Source organism: Alosa alosa, chromosome 5 (assembly GCF_017589495.1).
Source record: "Alosa alosa isolate M-15738 ecotype Scorff River chromosome 5, AALO_Geno_1.1, whole genome shotgun sequence".
NCBI classification, from domain to species: domain Eukaryota; kingdom Metazoa; phylum Chordata; class Actinopteri; order Clupeiformes; family Clupeidae; genus Alosa; species Alosa alosa.
In genome coordinates this window covers 15,336,531-15,352,625 of record NC_063193.1, presented here as the reverse complement: position 1 = coordinate 15,352,625, position 16,095 = coordinate 15,336,531, and the positions used below count along the sequence as shown (strand labels likewise).

General features: G+C 44.0%; 1 protein-coding gene across 13 annotated transcripts in view; it reads left to right on the top strand.

The window, feature by feature from the left end:
* The window catches only part of arvcfb (ARVCF delta catenin family member b), a 176,406-nt gene extending 162,135 nt beyond the window's left edge, over nt 1–14,271 (top strand). For 9 of the 13 annotated variants that reach the window (XM_048242923.1, XM_048242920.1, XM_048242919.1 and 6 more), the window contains 9 exons: nt 212–339; nt 3,097–3,247; nt 3,523–3,715; nt 4,623–4,734; nt 5,008–5,098; nt 6,135–6,188; nt 7,715–7,806; nt 9,445–9,557; nt 11,199–14,271. In XM_048242923.1, the coding sequence (XP_048098880.1) occupies nt 212–339; nt 3,097–3,247; nt 3,523–3,715; nt 4,623–4,734; nt 5,008–5,098; nt 6,135–6,188; nt 7,715–7,806; nt 9,445–9,546 (923 nt within the window). In that variant the 3' untranslated portion in view covers nt 9,547–9,557; nt 11,199–14,271. The remainder of the gene's footprint in view (nt 1–211; nt 340–3,096; nt 3,248–3,522; nt 3,716–4,622; nt 4,735–5,007; nt 5,099–6,134; nt 6,189–7,714; nt 7,807–9,444; nt 9,558–11,198) is intronic. The other 4 variants (XM_048242913.1, XM_048242917.1, XM_048242916.1 and 1 more) reach the window with 4 other exon arrangements.
* The last annotated feature ends 1,824 nt before the right edge of the window (nt 14,272–16,095 follow it).

Genomic DNA, 16,095 nt, shown 5'->3' with positions numbered 1-16,095 from the left:
TGTTGACTGATAGAGAACCAAGATGACATTGATGGAAGCGAGAAAAGCGTTCTCCAGTGAAGCAGGAATGTTCTGCAGTGTATGTACAGTGTACAGTGGCACTGAACGCTGCAATATGTGGGCTCCCCGGTGTTTAACGTATGCAATAAGTGTGTGTGTGTGTGTGTGCTGACCTGACGGCATGCCTGCCCTTCGTCTCCCTCCCCTGCAGGCTTTGAGCTGCTGTACCAGCCGGAGGTGGTGCGGCTCTACCTGTCTCTGCTGACCGAGAGCCAGAACTACAACACACTGGAGGCCGCTGCCGGAGCCCTGCAGAACCTCAGCGCCGGACAGTGGACCGTGAGTCACGCATACATACACACATACATACACAAACACACACACACACACACACACATGCATACACATACATGGACATACACACACACACACACACACACACACACACACACACACACACACACACAGACATGGACACACATACATACACACACACACTCATTCACTCACTCACTCACTGACATCCATATAGATGCATATACTGTCATTTTCTTGCCTATTAAGCGAGGTTCATGTATTGGTTTTGCCGTCTCCAGCTATAAGGATAATGCACAGGGATAGGCTACATGGGAATTCATTTATTTTCTTCATTTTTCTTCATGATCTGATTCTGACATTGACATTCACAATCTGATTCTGATTTACTGGACTATTGGACTCTGCAGTAACACACGGATGTGGTCAATAAACAGATTTATCTCTTGCATAAGTAACGCACAGGAAATTACCGTGGTGTGTAATAACTGAGCAATTTCCTTGTTTTTGAAAGGAAGTCACTTTTTGCTATTCAAATAACCTCAAATTGGTCAGATATGTAGAGTAGACATGATTAATGTTGGAAATGACTGTTTCAGCTGGAAATGGCTGGTTTTAAATGAAATATCTACAAAGGCGTAAAAAGCTCATTTTTTGCCACAATCTCTCCTGTGTGTCAGTGGCGCATTATTTGAGTTAATCCTTAATTGTCATTTTTAAAAAGATTATTTATCATTACAAAGCTCTTTTACAATTATTGTTTGTTTGGCTAAAGACTATCATGCTGTTTAGCAAAGAATATAATCAGTCATGTTTGGGCTACTTACAGAATTAATGTTATGGTCTGAAATTGGTCAGAAAGGAAGGGCTTTCTTCAGAGTTACATTAGCATGCTAACCAGAATGCAAAGAAACGGGAGGCACTGGTGCATCACTGCACAAATGGATAAGAACATCAGAATCTTTGGTTGGAGAATAAAGTTGCCTTACAAGGTCCTCAGCTGGCATATTATTAAGTAGTATCCATGAAGCACCACTCTCATCGTCAGCCATGAAGGGCTTTAGAATGCTGGCCTTCTGGGCAGAGCTTCAAAGAAAATGTGAAATCCGAGACTGGACAGTGAAAAAACTGAAAAGGATTATTTTATTCTAATTTTATTCTAATTGGCAATGGCTTGACTGTATTTTCCATTTGTTTTGGACCTTATTTAATTGATAAAATATGTACACACACACACACACACACACACACACACACACACACACACACACACACACACACACACACACACACACACACACACATACAGTACACACACATACACATACGCAGGGGGAGCTGAGCGCGAAGTGAAGAGTCCCAGAAGCACCCACACCACTACCCAGGGGATTGTGGGATAGTGAGCAGGGGATCTATCACAGGGGGGAGGCTTATGGCAACAGGTCAGCCCACGCCAGCAGGGAGGCTGCTTATGGGACAGTGAAAGCTTCTCACACCACACAGGGGGCACAGTCAGGTACCCCCCCCCCCCCCCACCCCTTTACTTCCTCACAGCCACCCAGGGAGGAGGCTCATGGGCCTGTCAGTGTTTCCCTGTGTCGTCAGTCTCAGGCGCCCGCTCCTTGCCGCGCTACAGCAGAGGGGTTTAAGAGGTTCTCCTGACAAAACCCAGGGCCTGTTTGCTACCAGAGGCACGCCCTCCGCTCCCACCATTCGTCTTCATAGACGTCCCCCCGGCAAGCATAACATCTCCCTGCTCTTATCTCTGACACATGTCCAAACACTTAAAGTAGCTCCCCTCCCCACCGCACCAATCCCCCCAGCATGCGGCGAGCAAACTGCATGGCAGACAGCTTAAGTCCAGACTCGAGCATTACGTTAAATTATGGGGTTGTCTTCAGGAGAGGCAGTGGCTCTTTTGAAAACGGGTGGCAGCGGCGATGGTGCCCAGCGGACATGCATCCGCCCACTTCGTCACCCCCTCCGTGCGCCATCTCGGCTCCCGACCCCACCTCAACCCCTCTAACCCCCCCCTCGAACCTCAGCAGAACAGCTTACACTGCGGTGCCGGGCTCCTGGGTGACTATTTGAATGTGGCGTCGCTATGCATAAACATGCACTCGCCTCAGAGATCACAGGGCCTTAGCGGCGGCTGATCTGAATGCTTGGCCACACACTGGGCTCCCGGAGCCCGCTAGGCCCAGCCCCATCACAGCCCGGGCAGCGGCGTCGGCAGCTTGGGAGATGGACATATTGTGTCTTTGGTCCGTAAGAGGATTTGAGGGCTTTTTGCAAATGCCTTTTCATCCTGTCCCTGTGCAGAGGGGAGAGGGACTGCTGCTGAGAGAAGGATTAAATGCCCGGTGGCTCACGGCTGCCCCCTGGTGGTGGCTGTGCGGTACTGCAGCAGCTTAATTACATCTCTAGGGCCCCGAGCCCATCTGAGGAGCTCTTTCATGTCAAATGTAAATGTTTTGTGTTCCAGAGAGAAGAGAGGAGAATCCATTGAAGTTTAATAGAGACAAATTACATTATTTACCGAAGAGTAATTTTTGGAATGGAGAAGCATTGAGGCAATTCGACCACAGCTCAAGCTGGGATTTTTTTCCCCGATTTATTAATTTATTTTTTGTATTAATGTATTCATTTTTTCTATGTAATATAGAGATTAGAGCAAGTCAAGATTAGTGAGAGTATTCATCCCTTGTTTAACCTAAACCCTTCTCCACCCCCCTCTCTCTCTCTCTCTCTCTCTCTCTCTCTCTCTCTCTCTCTATACAGTGGTCGAACTACATCCGTGCCACCGTGCGCAAGGAGAAGGGCCTGCCCATCCTGGTGGAGCTTCTGCGCTCCGACTCCGATAAGGTAGTGAGGGCCGTGGCTATCGCGCTGCGTAACCTGTCCATCGACCGCCGGAACAAAGACCTTATAGGTAAGGGCAGCCACTTGCCCCTCCCATCAGTATGTGTCTAGCCAATTGAAATAGAACTTAAGTCATATATTTATATATATATATATATATATATATATATATATATATATATATATATATATATATATATATATATATATATATATATATATATATAATATATTCTGTATACATACTATTTCATGTCTTGGTTTACTAAGACTGTTTGGAGAATTGTTGTTAGGAGTCTATTCTTCCTGTAGATGGCCGCTGTAATCTCTTTTGCCCTTGTGCAGGGAGTTATGCCATGAGGGACCTGGTCAGCAACCTGCCCAGCGGTCAGCAGCGGCCAGCCAAGAACCTGGAGGAGGACACGGTGGTGGCCATCCTCAACACCATCCACGAGATCGTGACAGACAGCTCGGAGAACGCCCGCTCGCTCATCACAGCGCAGGCCATCGAGAAGCTGGTGGCCATCAACAGGACAAGGTAGCGTGTCACACACGGGGAGGGCCAGAGACGGCCTGGGGAGTCCGGTTCTCTTTACATCCAGAGCTTATCTTCATGGCGCAAATCTGGGATTGCACTGATCATGGGGTGCCTTAAATAAGAGGGGGATGGGGTAGGGTGGCTTAAAGGCATTTTATGAGCTTGCTGAAATGCCCGGGTTAAAAACCCATGCAAAATGCATTTAGCATTAGTATGGATGGGATGTATGCCTGCAGCCTTGTATTGGCGGCCTCACATAGCGCCTTCAAAAGAATCCGCTTAAATAAATGTATGAGACTGCGGCGCACGGTCAAGGGTAGGCCGTGTTTTTTTTTTGGTGTGTGTGTTGCAGCGCTGCATTTTAGGCCTGTTAGAGGTGTCGGACGCTGGGCCCAGCCCGCCTTGTTCATAGCCACCTCTGCCAGAGGATATGAGGCAGTTTTAATCAGACTGTCCTCTTTGTTTCCTCCGTCGACTTCATTTAGACCAGTATTAATAATCACTGCCCCACAGCCACCCGCAAGCAGACCTCTTAATAGACCTGCTCAGCAGGCACGGCACGTCACGTCCGGATGTGTTTTTGTCTGGTTTGCAACACCAGGATTTTTCAAGCTTTTAAAAACACACATAGATATCCGATGTATCCACAGAGAGAACCATTTCTCTCCTGATATCCACTCTGAGTAGAGAGAGAGTTGAGATTGCTGCTGCAGGTGACATAGGAAGTGATTTTAATAAGATATTGTGAACTAGTTGGGTAAGGTGATTGAGAAGCTACTAGTGGGAGAGTGGGAGTAGGCATATGCTTTGTGTATGAGCCCCTGTGGCACTCATCTTTCTTTTCCCTTTCTCTCTCTCTCTCTCTCTCTCTCTCTATCTCTCTCTCTCTATCTGGTCATCCCTGCAGCCAGTCCCCACGGGAAACCAAGGCTGCTTCCCACGTGCTGCAGACGGTTTGGAGCTACAAGGATCTGCGGAATGCCCTGACCAAGGATGGTTGGAACAAGACCCACTTCCAGGTAGGGATCTTAGGAGACCTGGGCCCCTCCGGCAACACACACAATTATTTACATCTGTGTGTGTGTGTGTGTGTGTGTGTGTGTGTGTGTGTGTGTCAGGCTTGGGAATGGATCACTTTTTCTCCCCATCATGCACTCAGTGGGAAGTTTGGAAACTGAGTTTCTGGTGCCTGCAGCAGCCCTTCACATCAATGCTTTGAACCTTCCTCTGAGTCCCTCTCTTCTCTTCTCTCTCCTCTCTTCTGATCTCCTCTGTGTGTGTGTGTGTGCTAGCAGCCCATGGCAACCGGCGCTCCCAAGGGCTCCAAGAGTGGCAAACCCGGCTACGATGACACCACCTTGCCCCTGATGGAGAAGAACCAAGGTCAGTGCCTAACCCTGGGTGGAGGAGGTGCCACAATGGGTGTGGGCTGAAGGGACTGCTGTCTGTCTGTCTGTCTGTCCCGTCTGTCTGTCTGCCTTTCTTTCTGTGTTTCTCTTTCTCTCTCACTGTCTCACTCTCTGCCAGCAGCCCCGTCTTGGCAGGTTGAGCGCCTCGGTGTTGGGGGGGGTTCAGGTCCCGGGGGTTGGGGGGTAGTAGTCGGTCAGGGAAGGAGGGGAGTGCGTTGCTAAGGAGCCACTCTGGTGGGTTTGTGAAGAGGAAGCTGCTTCTGCCACGCTTCCTCTATTCCCACGGTGGCCACCTCTTTCAAATGTGTGTGTGTGTGTGTGCCCGCGTGCCACCTTTTCTGCCCTTGCCCTCCATCTCTCCGTCCGGCCGCCTGGCTTCCCCCGCGCTCTCTCCCCGCTCCCCATCACCACTCACTGGAGTGTTTATGCCAAGAGAAAGCAAGCAGAAGCATCGCAAGGGAGGCCGTAGGTTCAAGTGCCCCTCCAAACAAACCCACGCTATCACCTGCACACATTGCTCATTCAAGCTCTCCGCCGAAAAAAAAACAAAAAGGAAATAAAAACCCATAAAGCTTCTTATACAAGCTTTGCACGTGTCTGCAAACAATGGCAGACATCGCTCTTTGGGCTCGATTGACTGCTAGATTTTTCTGCTCATGAAAGCATCTCATCGAGAGAGGAGTCTCGAGCATGACAGCACCACTCAACATTTATGTTTGATTTTAATTTGATTTCTCTTCTCACTTTCCCTGATGCCATACATTATGTGTGTATATTGTGATCAGTTGCCACTCCCACCCATTTCCAGCTTGCCTACAAGGGAGCGCGGAGGTGGCTGATAGTTGGAAAATGCGGACTATATATATATATATATATATATATATATATATATATATATATATATATATACTTAGCGACTGAAAGCATCTGCATTCAAGCTCAAACAGCCGTCCCATGTTCTCTCCATGTGCATTGAAAATGGAACAAATCAGCGTGTAAATGCTTTGCAGGCAACAAGAAAAGTGGCAGTGGTGATATGATTCCTCTGGACGAGCTGGGTCCAGGTAAGAAGGAACGCTTGCATGACGGCAATCAAGATAAGGAACGCTACATGCACATGAGGCGCTAACTCTCTTCATCTCTGTTGAAAGCAAATAGTCGAACTCACCCAAATAATCCATTACTTGGCAATAACCAGTCACTTACTGTAGTAGGAAACTTTCAGACATATTGAATGCAATTGTGGGAATGATTATGTTTTGCTGACATGATCTAGTGATCTTACTAACCTTGTTTGTTTTTTGTTTGTTTTTTTGGTACTGTATGGCCATTCTAACTCTACATGAGCTTCTGTGTAGAAGCTCAGATGCTGTCTGCAAGACCCCTCTTTTGACAAGGTGTCTTAGGATTTAGTATTGCCACTCACACTCAGAACTAATAAACCCTGACCGGGAGTGTCATGCTCTTAATTTCAACAAAGGACACAGAGTTACCAGTCCATCTGCTCCCAGACCTGTGACTCTCCTCCCTCCTCAGATCATACAAGTTCCTTTCCCTAGTTCTGTCCAAGAGCCTCAAGTGTTGTGTATATAGGTTGAGTAAATGAAGACTTTGACTCCAAAATGAGATCTCCCTTTTTAAAAATATTCATGGGTCATCTTTTTTCATTGTGCATATCAGGTAATATCAATAAAGTTTGATTAAGTAAAAGTGAATAAAAAACAAATATTTATGAAAATAAATTGAAATGGAGGATACCTCGTTTTTAGAAATCAAATATTCTGCCATGTGTTTAGTCTACCTAGTCTGAAGGTTAGTCTACATTGAACCCTGTCCACGGCTGTGTGCCGCGAGTGCTTGAATTCAGATGGTTATAGTAAAAGCAGAGAGCTGAACAAAGTGCTGGCGAGGGCTTTTTGGCTTTCTGAGCATGCACTGCGGTCTCTTTCTCCCCCGTCTGGGAGCGGGGTGGTGCTGGGCTCCTGATGGAGGTCAGCGCAGCAGGCCATGCCGACACAACTCTCCTGATCAGAGCATCCTCATGCTGCTGTGTGTGTGTGTGTGTGTGTGTGTGTGTGTGTGTGTGTGTGTGTGTGTGTGTGTGTGTGTGTGTGTGTGTGTGTGTGTGTGTGTGTGTGTGTGTGTGTGTGTGTGTGTGTGTGTGTGTGAATACATGCGTGCTTGTGTGTGTGTGTGTGTGTGTGTGTGTGTGTGTGTGTGTGCGCGCGTGTGCATGCCCATTGCTGCTAGGCACGGTGGTCATGCCCTCTTGTTTCCCTGTGTGCACTGGGCCTGTGGTGGAGACTTGAATGGCAGTAATTGGGCCATGGCAGTGCTGGTGCTTGCTGGGGAGAGAGTGGTGAGAGCCCAATGTCCAGTTGTACCTGCCCAAACATGGGGCATGCATCCTACACACACACACACACACAGGTTATGTTGAGCTTGGGTATAAGCAGCAGCAGCAACAACAACAACACGTTTTACAGTGAAGGGGTTGGGGGACCTCTCTACAACCACCGTTGTGTAGCGCCCACCTGCTGTGCCGGAGCTGTGTGATTCTCATGCCATGACCTCTGCTTTCCCCCCTCAGATGGCTACTCCACTATCGACCAGAAAGATAAAGACTGCAAGTATAAGACCGGAGACGGCTCGGGCGACGCCACCGAGAGGGAACCCTTAAAGGTATGCAGACAGGCAAAGGTGGAGTGGCTCCTTACAGAAGGCTATTCTGGAGTTGAATCGTGACATCCAGAGTCGGAGCAATAGCCTCTTTTGAAGAGGCACTTCAAATAATAATGACTGTCCTGTGAAATGTCTTTGAAACCCGAATCATTCCAGTCGTTTTTTTTTTTTTTGTATTGGTTCGACTTTGAGAGCAGTGGTCTCGTCAGGCTCGGCTGTGAGAAGGGTGAAGTTTAATTTCTCCCCCACGCAGTCAGCCACAACTGTGTGTGTGTGTGTGTTTGTGTGTGTGTGTGTGTGTATGTGGCGAGACTACCGACACGCTCTTATAGCGCGTACCAATTTGCCAGCCACAGATCTGAAGCGGGAGATAATTGAGTAAAAGCTTTGTGATTCGCAAGTCATTAATCATGGGATGATTAAGAGACTCCTGGCCATGCCCCCCCTACCAAAACCACCCACCCTCCCTCATGTAGATGACCCAGAGTTTATTGAAGAGAACGGACCACATATCAAGTGCTTTATTGTCTACAACTTCACTCCGTCTGTACGTCAGGTTTAGTGATTTGCTCTTGACCTTGACGGGGAGAATTTGTATCTTGGCAGTTTCCACTTTGTGCGAGTTAGGATGTGTTTGTGTGTGTTTGTGTGTGTGTGTGTGTGTGTGTGTGGCCTTGTCCAAAGAAACAGTGATAAGCCTGCCAAGCAACTTTAAAAGTTTAACATTATATATCACACGCCATAGCTCTGTCAGTGTGCTTGAATTATTGTTCATAGAACTAGAACCTTGAATTCATGCCATGTTCAGTTTATTTGTAAAAAAAAGCCATGGGACACAGTCAGTTGACTCCCTATTTCTGAAGAAGTGCACCCGTAAGTGAACTGGCTTCGCATCTACAGTATATAAGCAAAGAGTGAAAATGGGATCCTCTAATGGGGGGCCTGCAGCTATCTCTCTCCACAGCTACTTTGCCCTCTGTATTTTTTATGCCCGTAGGAAGGGCAGAGGATACAGCAACCAATTTTCTCCTTCCTGTATAGGCGTCAAATTGAGGTGGCATCCCGCCGGCAGTGCAGTGTTCGGGGTAGACAAAAAAGGTCCCCTGAAGAAGGAATGCACAGGCATACCTCTCTTACAGAGGGGTAGGATTGGGGCTGGGTGGGGGATCGGAAGCTCTCATCGAGTGTGGGGACGTTAAATGGGTTCAACCATAGCGGAGTCTTGCAGTGGATATCCTCAGGCTGCAGTCCGATATTCCCTCTTGCGTGGAGAGCTCATGAGTGTGTCTCGAGGCTGGTGCAGCCTGGGTTTACTGCGGCTGCTGTCGGCGAGCCGATCTTTTGCGGTTTGTCCTACTTAACCCTGCGCAAAGACCCTGTCCTCACTGTTGCCTGAAAGCCGGCGTTCAACTGCTGTGACCCTTGGTTGTGCCTTTGTTTTAGTTTTTTTTATTGCATGCTATTCTTATATTGCTTTTATCAAAATCACTGTTCCGAGGCTTTCCTCCACACGAGGACTAACACTGGCTCTGCAACCCTCTATGTTTGAATTTAACTCTGTTATACTGTTTTTTATTTTATTTGTTTGTTTGTTTGTTTGTTTGTTTGCTGATAACTCCCTTCTTCCCGTTGCTGCAGAATGACACAAATAGGAAACACTATATCAGGAGCAACAGGCCCGCAGTCAATCTGGTGGATGCTTGTGATGTTAAACCTCAGCCTGTTGACTCCTGGGTCTAAATGCATGCATGGTAGGTCTGACCTGTTTGAGTGTGTTTCGTTTGTGTCTTCTTTTTTTAATCATTTTTTAATTGTATTTTTAAATGATTCATTATGGTTTGTTTTCATTTTTGTAACAAGTTCATTACCCCTAACCTTGTGGCGCATCCCCCACCTCTTCCACCACTCACAGTTGTTATTTCCACTGAGGCTCTGCAGGACCCAGAGTAGTTGACGCTAACTTAACACTAAAAGTCTGGTAGCACTATCGACTTTGACCAAGCCACTGCATGATTTGATTGCGTGCCTGTGCTAATGAAATCAGCGCGTGTGATGTGTTGTAATGCCATTTCCCTGGACTTCTCGACTCGACTTCAAACTAATCTGAGGGGCTGAAAAGTCGGCAGTAGAGGATTCGCTGCTGCTGCTCCCCCCCCCCCCCCCCTTATCTTCCGTGGGAGTTGGAATGAAAAGCATCGGTGGGGAGGAAGCTGGGAGATACCGCCCCCCCCTCCCCTCTCCCCCCCTCCCCTCTCCCCAGCAGCTGTCCTCCCACGGCTCCCCACATTTCTTCTGTGGAAGACTCCGGGAGAGGAGAGGAGAGGACTCTTCATGAATAATAGATGGCTGGCAGAACAGCCCCCAATGTCGCTCCCGTCTGGCAGTGTGGAGACGATGGGGGGGGCACTTGTGAACTACTCTGGGTTAGCTGTGGGCCACTGGTCCTGCTTGACCATCGCATCGCTTCACTCTCACACTCACCCTCATCTCACATCTCCATCGCCATTCATGTCCGTCACTGTCAGAAATCTTATCACAGCTGTGAGTGCTAGGGGACAGATGGAGATCCCTATGTTTGTTTGTTGTGCTTCTTGAGTGTCTACCTCTGTGTAATTCAGCTTAGTTTTAGCACTGTGGTCAAAACAAAGTATATAACAAAGGAAAGTCAAAGATCTTTAAAAACCATCAGAGTAAAATGACTGGACATCCCAGTTACTTGCTCACAGTTACATTTTTTCTGTAGAGGTCATTGGTTTATGAATAATGACAGCATGACAGCATTGGTGTTAGTGGAATGAGTCCAAAATCTAATATTTAAATATGGATTGGACAAAACGTATAAGCAAAGCATACTGGTTATTTCAGTTATGTGTGCAGAATCCATTTCCATTGGAGGCCATCAGATTATGGAAATGCACTCTCCTGCCCTGCCTTCCTGCATTAAATAATTTTACCCTGCTGTATACCAGAGGAGTAGATCAATAGACTCCAGACAGCCTCATGAAAAATTCATGTAGCCTTTTGTCAACTTTTGTAGGCCACAACTTTGATAAGAACAGTAATGAATTTCAACAACAAAAGAAGCTTCATTTAACCACCATTATGCTGGCTACTGAATGCCACAGATTTACATCCATTACATGTTTGATGGCCATCACCCTCTCTCTCACCAGTATTCTGTTCAGTGCTGTGTTAAAGTACATTTTATTATCATTTCATAAATGTGTTGGATTTTACCCTTAAGTGTATTGTGTTTCGTGGTGTTTCTATGGTAACCTTTTAAAGTTACAGGTATGCCACATGTACATTTCTCACATTGAGTTAAGGTTAGAAATCAAAGTTAAACTTGCACTAACTATTACATGTTCCTACCCTAACTCTGCCTACTCTAGGCCTAAATAACAACATCTCAGCTAGAAGAAGATCTCGCATACCACCACCACTGCCATACATCATGGACCTCGATTTGGAGTTGACTCATCAGCAGACTAAATGAAAGAAAGAGTGAAAAAGAGGAAAAATACAATCATCCAGCAGCCAATGATTCATTCTTTTCAGCAGAATATATGACATAAATACTTTAAAAAGAAAAGAAAAAGACTTACACTTTTCATATCTACATTCCCACTGGACATAGAAGAAGTTCTCCTTTACTGATGGGTGTGCTGATGGCTCAGATGGAATTGACAGAAGTGTTGGAGATGAGAAGGTGAATTCAGGGAAGACATTATGAACGTGTGTTTGAATGAAGGGGTCGGGGGACAGAAGATTTTGAAATATTTTTTGTTAATGTTAATCTTGTTTTTGTTTGTACGTTTCAGCGTATTGTTTTGTTTTGATTTGTGCCGAGGCATACATTTCAATTTTGGTTCTGTCGGTTTGTTTTTGTTTATATTTGATTCTTCCTTCTTGTGTGGGATTTCTGATTTGATGGACTGTGGTGAGGTGGGGCTTGGTGTTGGTAGATGTTGGAGGGTTGATGAATGTTTTTGTGGTTTGAGTTTCGGGGGCGGTACTGGAAGCTTCTAGTTACATGCCAAGGGCACTGGGAAGAAAGAGTAAGATGAATACGGACTAATGTCATTTCATAAACACACTCCGCATACATCGTTTCACTGTGTTTCTTTTCACTCTTCAAGTGATAATTTGCTGCGTGAAGTGAGTTTGGGGACCCAAGTGCCCCTATTCAAATAAGAGGATTTTACAGTCACAGGTACCAGCCGGAAGTTGAAAACAGGAAAAAGCTGAAAGCTTGCTTGTGTTCTGCGAGTTTTGTGCCACGGGTTGTACGTAACCAAACAGTCAGCATGACATTTTTTGAGTCAGGATGTTTTCAGATTAGCAGGAATCTTGGTTGATTGCCATGTACCTTACAAATTACCACGATCCTGGATGATTGCCATGTGTGCTTTTCAATGAGATGTCCAAAAGGAGAAAAAGAGACTGAAATTTTGTTTGTACAGAGTTTGTGTGAAGAAGAGCGCTAAGGGGAATTAAACAGTCTGAATCAAAGGGTAGATTTTAAAGCATTTTATATTTTTGTTGGTTTTATAAATGTATATTGGAATCTGAAAAGTTGAAAAAGAAAAAAAATACAATCTTTAAACTGTCTATACATTGTCAGGTGAAAATGCATAACATTTCATTCTGGGAGTGCTTTCTGATAAAAAGCATCACCATATTTGTAAAAAAAAAACTAAAAGCAGATGAAATAGTTGCTTAAGTTTATCAATCATGTAGAGTCATGCTGAGTACCTATTTATATTTTGTATTTTCAAAAAAAATAATCTTAAACTTTTGTTTAAGAAGTGGATGAATCCATTCTTGAATTGACATGGCTGCCAAAAACTCACCAAGACAGTGGACGGACTTGACCCTTCATCGCTCATGAATGATGTATGCAAGGGGAAGGGGACAGATCAGGGTGGACAGATGAACGGACAAGCTGTGTCAGCCTCATTATACTGCCGTCACGCAAACTTTTGCTTAGGCCATCACAGTACAAACAACATGCTTTGATATCGTCAGTGCATCTTAACGTAAATGATGCAAGCATGACAAAATATGTAAAGATGTTTGTTATTTCTGTTTTCTGAGTACTGGGTTTTTTGTGGTGTGGTTGAATATAGTCATTCTTCACCAGAAAAAAAAAAAAAAACAAAAAACCCAGGGCAACGTCCAGCCCATGTAATAGATAACGGTTAACATGTTAAGAGTAGAAGAATCTTAACAGAGACAATATTGTGTTTGGTTTAACATTCTCTCCCACGAGAGAGACTGAACAATAGACGAGTTCACCAGAAAGTCTGAGCATCAGCTAAAAAGGGACAAGAGGTGAAAAGATAAACAGTACACGTCACTAAATATCTCTGTATTTGGGTTCTTCCTCAGTCTTCAAATGGACACCCAGCCTATATAGGGTGTTCTGCATTATGGAAAACTCAATCCATGTGTCAGCTAGGCAAATGGCATGTGCCTGCATTGAAGTCTGAGTTTCGTTTTTGTTCCATTTTTTTTTTTTTTTTGATGTGACTTTGTAAAGCTTGCTGTTTTTCTACATAGTGTTAACAGAGACTTCTAATGAAACAAAATACAGTATGTGTATTAACTTTTTAATTTTGAAAGAAAAACAAACGAGTGCTATCCCCACGTTATATGGTCTTCAGTCCTGTGTGCTTACACTGGTAAACTCCTCTCTGTTTTATTCCTGGCTGCCTTTCTGCAGTACACAACCAAAGGATTTTGGGTTTGTTAACACATAGTACAGTTACAGCACATGCAAGAAAAATCTATACAGTAAGTCGGCTTAAGGCATTTAATCAGAGTGTACATTTATAAAAACACAAGTTGTGCTGGGCTGGACATACAATATATGACAAAGACCAGAAGAGCAAAATCAGAATAGAAGGACTTTTGTGGATATCACTAATTCAAGGCGTCAGAGTAAAGTAATTGTACAGCTTGGTAGCAAATGTGTTTGTTACGATCACGTGCCTTAACCTTTTTTCCATGTTAGATAAAAAAAAAAAAGATTAACAATGTGTTTTCTATGCTCTGTTTGTTGAGTCCTGTTTACCTGTTTTGTCACTGCTCGTCAGCACTTCCTCTTCTTTCTTTCCTTTCAGTCTCTCTCTCTCTCCCCTCTTCCTCCTCCTCCTCTTCCCCCCTCACACTCACACATTCACTCTCTCTGTCCTCAGTGTAGTCTAGAACTTTGGTGGCGTTTTGCCTTGTATTACAATGTATTATAAACTTTCAAAAAGATAGACATTAAAAAAGGGTTTGATTTAATAGAGGAGTAAGTTGTTAATGCTTTGCTATAGCGTTACGAGAGCGAAAACAATGCCACAGTGACAGAATGTATTATGTTAATTTTACTAATACCAAGAGGAAATTAAAAAGCAATGAAAATACAGGTTTGTAGAGTAATTTGGTGTGTTTTCAATAAATCATGCCTGGAAAGAATGTTCTGTCTGGTGTTCATTTCTCTGTTATTTGCATGAGTAATGCATTATTTTTTTAGTATGATGAATTAATCTTTTATTTTAATTCTTGTGTAGCTTTATTTAATGTTTCAATTGTAATCATTTAGGATATTTATATATTTCATTGCATATTATCCTGTGGACTAATCCATGGTAGGCCTAATATTTAGGATCAGACAGGGGGTCTGAATAATTAGCAGGAAGAAATTATATGAGAGGATTGCCCTGAGCCCTAACATTTAAGGATTAGTAATATTACTAAACCATAAAGCACTTTTACTGTTTGTGTTAATGCTATACATTAGCTAGTAGACTGTGCGTAATGCTTTGGACTTGTATCGTATTGGCTCCATGAAATACAGGCAACTAGAAAACTAAAAATTATAGCAGCTGAAGGAAAACATTCAACATGGTAATGGCCTGGTTATAATGTGCTCAAATAATAAGCTTGCTATGATATGAAAATGTAGGCCGCATCCAAGCCTGAATCGGATGTCAAAGGTAACCTGGCCTATACCTCAGGTAGGTTACAGTTTTGTGCAATTATTCTTTTCTTCATGTAAATTATGTGATGCATGCATGCATAGCCATGAAGTTGAAGTTGCCTAAGACAGAACTAACTGGCAGTCAGTCAAGCCACACTGTAGCCTAGGCCAGTGGTTTTCAAAGTGGGGGCGCGAGGTGCCAGGGGGGGCCTCAGCAAGTTGGAAGGAAAAATAAAAGCAACAAATAAATACATTTGAAATTTTTAAAATATACCTATTACTATGAGGGTTGTTATACAATGCCATTATAATCATTTGTCGCATATCTGAACATTATATTTTCCATGATAATGGCTGGGAATAATAGTAGAGCATATAGAAAGCCCCAAATGCAATTGTAGGCTATGCTCCATCGCGAAGTGCTTGTGGCCAAAATAATTATTAGGATTAGCTTAATGTATTTTTACCTTTGCCGTAGTAGGCTATTGTCGATTGGTTTATTAAGACATCAAGGGGGTCCTGTCGTGGAAAAGTTTGGGAAACCCTGGCTTATGCTATGGCAATGCTATGCCAACAAGAATACATTTTTAAAAATTCTTCCAAATGTGTAATTTAATACAATATTGTGTCTTTTTTTTTTTTACATAGTTTAACATGTAGGCCTAAGCACTGAGCACACTTGCGGATGGGATATTTAGGATTAGAGCAACACCAACGCACTTTTCCTCTGTCGCACTCACGTTATTTGTTTATCCAGCACCTTCTTTGCAAATAACAATGTCCGCAGATAAGGACACGGACAACAAGTATGTTGTATGATTTTATGAAAGTAGCCTATGGTGCATTGCGACATCAGAAGCAAGTCAAATGTGTAGTTTCTTATGTCTCATGCCATCGAACTACAGATCCGCTACATGATCTGGCAAACTTGCATAGGCTACAGCTGTTAAAGCCGATAGAGGGTGTCGAAGGGAATGCAGAAGTGCCGTTCACCCTGTTACGAGTTGATGAACCACTGAAACGATTTTGGAAACATTATTTTAAGGAACCAAAAAACTCTGGTGTTGCTTTAACCGCCGTGCACTCCTGACCATGGTGAACATGGCCAATATCACTTTTCCTTCCAGATTTCGGACTATATTGGCTATTATGTAAATGTATAATAGGCCTATTAGAAAAATACTTTCAAATTTAGAACAACTATGCTAATCATAAAAATAATTAAGACACAATTATTATTATTATTTTTTTAATATATCAAATTTCAGGCATCGTACTAGACACATATTGAAGGAAAGGGGTCCTTTGTCAAAAACAAC